This window comes from Morone saxatilis, unplaced genomic scaffold, assembly GCF_004916995.1.
Source record: "Morone saxatilis isolate NCDOM2014 unplaced genomic scaffold, NCSU_SB_2.0 Contig4, whole genome shotgun sequence".
NCBI lineage: Eukaryota > Metazoa > Chordata > Actinopteri > Moronidae > Morone > Morone saxatilis.
Genome location: NW_023339984.1, coordinates 953,654 through 960,583, shown reverse-complemented (window position 1 = coordinate 960,583; position 6,930 = coordinate 953,654). Strand labels below are relative to the sequence as shown.

General features: G+C 42.2%; 1 protein-coding gene across 1 annotated transcript in view; it reads right to left on the bottom strand.

Annotated features, from left to right (window-relative positions):
* The window catches only part of men1 (multiple endocrine neoplasia I), a 9,452-nt gene continuing 2,522 nt past the window's right edge, over nucleotides 1–6,930 (bottom strand). The window contains exons 4-10 of the mRNA XM_035675617.1: nucleotides 6,347–6,475; nucleotides 5,855–5,895; nucleotides 5,645–5,732; nucleotides 5,245–5,381; nucleotides 3,097–3,241; nucleotides 1,394–1,567; nucleotides 1–1,282 (exon numbers count right to left, since the gene is read on the bottom strand). Coding sequence (XP_035531510.1) covers nucleotides 752–1,282; nucleotides 1,394–1,567; nucleotides 3,097–3,241; nucleotides 5,245–5,381; nucleotides 5,645–5,732; nucleotides 5,855–5,895; nucleotides 6,347–6,475 — 1,245 coding nt within the window. The 3' untranslated portion in view covers nucleotides 1–751. The remainder of the gene's footprint in view (nucleotides 1,283–1,393; nucleotides 1,568–3,096; nucleotides 3,242–5,244; nucleotides 5,382–5,644; nucleotides 5,733–5,854; nucleotides 5,896–6,346; nucleotides 6,476–6,930) is intronic.

The window sequence follows — 6,930 nt, the reverse complement described above, 5'->3', positions numbered from 1 at the left end:
CCTATTTTCATCAGGTCTTTTATTACTTGCAGATACAAAAACAACAACAAAAACCACAAGTCATCAAGCAAATAGGATGTAGCAGGGCCGCCTAATGCAGCCCCGTCTCAACAGTGCATGGTCTTCCTGGTCTTCTCTAATCATTAGAAATAGGCCTAGCTCAGCTAATCTCAAAACTAAAGGCCACCTACTTTAGAAAAGAACAAAGGCAAAGTAAGGCAACATAGAGCTAGCAAGAAAGAAGCTGTCGATAGAGCAGAAGTGGACAATGTTACACAGTAACTATCCTAAATTAATCACTTCCAAGGCTTCAGTCATGAACAGGTTCCTAATGGTACAAGGTGATATTTACACATCTGTGAGTTGTGTTGGGTCATCCTTTGGCTTCAAACATCCACATGTAAGTCAATGAGAAGTTAATAGTCGGTGTGCAATTGGCTGCCAATTAATACACAAACTAATGAAGAGTGAGTGCTTACAACCTATCAAACCAGGCGGTTCCCCAGAATCCTTTTTCTGGCTGTAGTTAAATAAAAACAGAATGAAATGTTCACTCCTTCAGTTAGAACTCGATATGTGATGCTTAACTCAAGTGTGCTTGTCGGATATATTGCTAGGAACTATGAGGATATTGACTGACCTCTGGATGAAAACACTGGTAAAAAGGTTCACAAACAAAAGCGAGGTTAATCGTGTGTCCGTGTTTCTGTTCACAGTATGTCCTACAGTCCTCCTGCACCAATCGGCTCGTCTACAGCGACTTGCGCTGGCGCTTCATGAAGGACATGGAGTAATCCCCGGCTGGTGTGCTCTTCTGCCTCTTCATCTGGACCTGTGACTGGGCGGTGAGCTGCAGCTTGATGGCGCTGGAGTTCACCTTGGCTGCACACAGCAGCTCCTTCATCCCCTTCATCTTCTCACTCTGAAAGATCACCACAGGGCCGGCCGGGGAGGGGGAGGCCTGCTGCTGGGATGAGGGTGAGGATGCAGAGTCCGCGCTGGGGGACTTGGGTTTTCCTTCGGGGTCTCCGGCCCGCAAGCCCTGTGAGGAGCGTCGGCGGCCCGCTCCCTCTCCCACCTTCTTGGGCTGGGCTGCTGCTGCCAGCGGCGGCGGCTGGCTGGATGGGGAGGTGGGAGCGCCAGGAGGAGAAGAGCTCTGCTCGTCTAGTTTGGACTCCCTCCTTGGGCCTCGTCTGCGCCCCTCACGGGGGTCGTCGCTGGACTGGTCGTCGTCATCCTGGGTCTCTGGCTCTTTGGTGATGATGGACACCTTCTGACGCACCTTTGGAATCAAACCACAAACACACTTTCAGCTACAAAGGCCCTGCAGACAGAGCTGTACTGGCTGCAGTCATTCTGAGGTTCAAAGGCAGAGCCACTCTGGGTTTCTCACCTGAGCATCAAAGCGGCTCAGAGACTGGACCAGGTAGGTGGCCCAGCCCACATGAAGGACCGGTGTGGGACTGCCCTCCTCCCATTTACAGATGCCGTCATAGAAACGCAGCAGGTGGGCGAAGCAGTCAGAGTCCTGGAGCGCAGAGAGGGCTGCTGCCTGTTTGGGGTGCTCCTGAAAGATGGAAGGGATTTTTGTTCCTTTTAGTATTAACCATAGAGCTGCAACGACCAATTAGTTGTCACTATTAAATTAATTGCCTACATGAACTACTTTGTTTTGGAGTCTTTTTTTATATATATTATTTGAGTTTTTATTGCCTTTAATGGATAGTGACAGCTGAAGAGTGACAGGACAGGGGGGAGAGAGAGGGGGGAGAGAGAGGGGATGACACGCAGCAAAGCACCGCTCTATCAGACGAGCTACTCAGGCTCCGTGAGTCATTTGTTCAGAAAAAAATCTCTAATTTCAGCTTCTTTACTGCTCTATGTCTAAATGAATATAATAACATTTTCAGCATGTTCTGACATTTTCTGGACCAAAAAACTAATTGAACGACAGATTAATAACGCTTGCAGCCCTAAGTCACTGTTATTTAGTACATCTCACTTTTACCACATTTCCACTTGGTGTTAACATGTGGCCTGTCCCTCATCTAGGTTACAGAAATATTGATGTTAAAGAAGGCGTAAATGTACACACTGATCAGCCAGGTATAAATGACATCTGAAAATCTGAAAATATTTATAAACCTCCTATTATTTATATTTATTTTTTTTAAAAATGGAGTTGGGACTGATCTGATCCAATATCCTCATTGGGTGCCAATACTGACCTAATTCTAATATCTGATACGAGGCTGACGTCACCAGTCCACAACCGAGTGAGCTAATAACAAGACAGCAGCCTGTAATGTGCCTAAAACTTGCATTCGGAGGGGTGGAAATTGTGCTGCATCATAACTGCTACCTATTTAATTAAGTGGAATCAGTATTGGTATAAGGTGCACCTCTAATTTGTTTTGTTTTGTTTTGTTTATTCTTATGGATTTTATTAGTTAGTACAAACCTGATGCACTGACTTTGTTGACAAATCTGCAATCCTGGCCTATCTAGTTTGCATAGTGAAATAAGTGATTAACTAAATCAGTTTGGATCATGAAAACTAGAAATTGGTTTCTAAGATACATCTGTAGCGCTATCAAATCAAAGGCTGTGCGAGAAGTCACTGCTTCACAGGCAGTAAATAACCGACCCTTGCACATGCTAGTATGAGTTGTATTTCAGCATACCTGCAGAAATCTGTTTCACAGTCAGTATCCTAGTAGGACAGAGGTAAAGTTCTCCTAAAGCTGCAGTAGCTCATTTTTATAAAATAACCTTTTGTCCTTTTAGCTGAAACTTTCACTATATGTGAGTACTGACATTAGACGGATAATCTGTGAAAAAATCTGGTTCAGGTGAAAAGTATCAAAATGGTAGCAGTACCAGGCACTTTCCACAACTTTTGACAATGTAAAACCAAAAAAAGAGTGAGTTGAGCCATGCGACAGAAACAACAGATCACATTAATGCAAGGTGGAAGGTCTAAGTCTTTGGTTTAAAAAAAACACAAAGAAAGGAAAAAGAAATGTTAATGAAACAAACTGACAAGATCTGACTGCGCTTCATCAGTTTCATCTGCAGTACTGCATAAATACTCACCTTGTCAGCTCCTTCTCCTCCCTCTCCTCCCTCCCCCAGACTCTCTGCAACAGCAGATGTCTCCTTCAGCAGAGTGGGAATAACATCGTTTGCAATGTCAAAAAACTCTTTGTAGATCTCCTCGTCCTCACGGAAATAGTTATAACTGCAAGAGCAGGTGAGAAGAGAAAGGCTTTTAATAACGGCAGGGAGGAGGCCAGAATACAGCCTGCAAGGTGTGAATGGAAATGTCTTTTTTGACCATTTGATGTCTTTCAGGATGAAATATTGACGTGTCTTGATTCATAAAGACATTGCAACAGTTCAGACATGACACGACATGAACTCTGCTGTAGAGAATCCTCTATTGTGAACATATTCCTTGTTGTACATGGTGCACAGACGGCGAGCTGAAACTGAAAAACAATGGGGGAGCAGAAAAAGGAAGCTGATTGATGGGGAGGGAATGTGTGGTCTGGTGGGTCAGTGCTGGTATTTTTAGCTGCAGCTCGTGAACAGTGTGTTTAAAGGGGAGGAGAGAGCATGGGGATGCAGAGCGGACACTTCCTGGCTCCACCGCCACACCCTCTCAGACTAACATGGACTGGGGCTTCTCTGTGTTGGATGTGTCAGAGTAGAGACAACCTCAGCCAGAGCTCAGACTCAACTGTCGGAGCACTTCACTTTAACATTTATTGTTTGCTTTGCTTTTAAGTCTTCTTCAAATTTCTTTGATGTAGTCACGACACAAGTCAGGAGGATGGCTGTGCTTTTACTGCCATCTTGTGTTCGTCTGGTGAACTGCAGCTGCAGGTTGAGACAATGCTGTTGGATAACCACCTTCCTGTGTTTAACATACAACAGTTCTTTTTCACAGCAGCCATTTTTACATGAAATAGTAGGGTAAACATGGATGTTACAATGACACTAATTAAGGCTTTGTTCTATTTAGTTGATCAGAGCCTTTCCAGTGACCCAACATGCACTACAGCAGCACCATGACACTGTTTGACCTGAATGGAAGAAAACATTAGTTAGTATCACTTATAACACCTGTTTACCCTACTATTTAATGCCAAAATGGCTGCAGTGAAAAACCGGTATTCCTGCCGTTAAAACCTGCCCAGTGAAGCTCTTAATGCTCAGTAGACTGAATAAACACACGATTCCATCTGTTCATTTTGTAAAAAGACAAGATGGAAACTAAATAAAAATAACCTTTAAAAACTAAATCTATCACAATGTGTACTACAAAAACTAATAATCTCTCTTCCACCTGCCGCACCGATAAGCATCATCTTTAAGTGACGTTGGCTCTTGGAAAAAAACAAAGTAACAGATTAATGGACAAAAAAAACGGACAAAAAGCGACAACAAAACAGTAGGGACAAACCACAAGAAACAGGAAGCACGTCAACTTTTAGAAAAAGGTTAGTAGAGCTGAAGAGAAAGAGTTTTCTTTGGATTTTCAAAAAAATCAAACATTTGAGAACATGATCTTGTACTCTTTCTTACCTTTTATAGATAAACTGCTAATCCATTCATTGTAAAAAAAATAAAAAATAAAAAATGATCTGCAGATTAATCAACAATTAAAATAATGGTTTCAGCCCCAAACGTGAGTTAATGTTAAAGTTACTGTCACTTAGCTATCCAGGATTTATTTTGGCTGTCAACCAATTAATGCTTCCTCCAGTTATTCACTAGTCACCAGTGACTCTGTTGAAGCCTTTCAATCCAAGCTAAATACTCAACCTTTTGCCTCAACTTCCCATGAGTCATGTGGGAACCTCTCTCTACTGGCTGGTCATCATCACCCAGGAGTTTCCGCCTCTTCTTTTTACCTAGTTTGCATGCTCCCATGTCTCTGTCTCCCTCTGTGTGAACGCTGTGCTGCCTATTCTGCGTCTGTATGGCCGCTCTCGTCCACGTCTCCATGGTGAAGAGGGGCTCGTGAGATTCTTCCTATCTGGTGAAACCCGTCCTGGATCCAAACTTTTCACTTATGGTTTACAATCTTGATGATCAGAATTTGTTTGTATTGTGACTTTTTACTGATCTATTCTATACATTCTATTGCGTCCATCCTGGTAGAGGGATCCCTCCTCTCTTGCTCTTCCTATATTTTAACCTGCAACCTATTGATGTGTAAAAGCAGTGTGAACTCACTCCTGCATGACCTGAGCTGCTTCGGCCCAGGCCCTCAGAGCCTCCCGCACATTCCTGTGTCTGTAGTGGAAGCCGGCCAGGTACATGTAGGGGTAGATGTGCTCGTTGTTGTAGTGCGTCTGAGCAGAACTGACGGCCTGAGACAGAAGACAGACTTCCTATTAAACATCCTCATTGGTGAACATATACATGAAGCATAACTTTCACTGCAGAAAATCTATTTGCTCTCACATTCACATCAATGACTGTTCCAGAAAACTGTTACAAGCTGAATTGAAAATAAATAAAGGTTTTAAAATGTGTGTCTCATATTGGTATATTCAAAATGAACATTACTGGAGCAACATGAAGGAAAAACATCCTTCCTGCAGTGTGACCTGGTGGAAACCTAAAGACCGACCTTGAGGTGGATTTTCAGGGGGTTCTCCTTGCCTGGGATTGGATCCTGATCTTCAAGGTCTGCCAGAGTGCCCATGGCCATAGGATACCTGGTACACAGCACAGAACAGCAGGAGGTTGTGCAATTGAGCAAGGTTACACACACAAGTCTTTCTAGTGAAAAGGCAGCGTATACAAACTGTAAGACTCTTCATTCTTTACAAACTCTCACCTGTCCAGGTCGCCTCGCTCATACAGCAACCAGAGGAGTTTCTGTTACAGCAGGGAGGAAAAGAAAAGGAAGAGTAAGAGCTGTGCAATATACCACTGCTGTTATCTTATAACTAAGTATACATATTGCTTGAAAGTAAGGAATAAACACAAAATCAGGGCCCTTGTTAAAAAAAACCCATTTCACCTGACTTTTCCAGGAGATTGAATTCTTGACAATACAGGACAGCACACAGATTGTGCTAAATTCAGTTAGACTAATTTCTAAGCACCATAGTGCATAACAAAAGAAAGATAATGGGCACTTCGAAACATACAATTATGGCAGGTTTTGTATATAAGAACATCAGATTGTTCCATTAACATTCAGGTCACCGCTTCCTCCGACATCTAATGTGAAACTTAAAGTTGTGGTTTGTTGCAGGAGATTAAAAGATTATATTATTTTATATTATATATTATATTTACCAACTCCCTGAGCACTAGTGCTCACCTGTTGCAGCTGCAGGAGCTCAGAGCTGTCAGTATGCAGGTCCAGTGAGGGGTTGATGGCACAGACCATAAAGGCCACCTCCATGTTTCTGTCACATTTCATGTAGGAGCCCTTGAGATACAGCCAACTCTGAGGAACACAAACACACAGGACAGGTTTACAGCAATGTGTAATAATTATAATATAATACTGGGACATTTTGCTCAACAGCTCAAAGAATATGATAGCTTTCGCCTCTCTCATAGCTAGGCGATTAATACTCTTTAAGTGGAAGGAGAAACTTCCCCCAACCTTTAAGATGTGGATCAATGACCTTCTACACCATCTGGTATTAGAGAACATTCGCTATTCTATGCTACATGGAAACATTTTTTAAGTTATATACAGAAATTAGATGTCACTAATATTGGTGTTTTATATGACTTTTATATGTATTGTGTATAATTTGAAACCCATAAGGACCATTTTTGATTACTTATTGATTTTTTTATTTACTTATTTATCATACTGTTTTGTTTTAATATATATATTTTTTTGTGTATATGTAATTTTGATACATAAGTGATGCATGTAATATAAGTGGT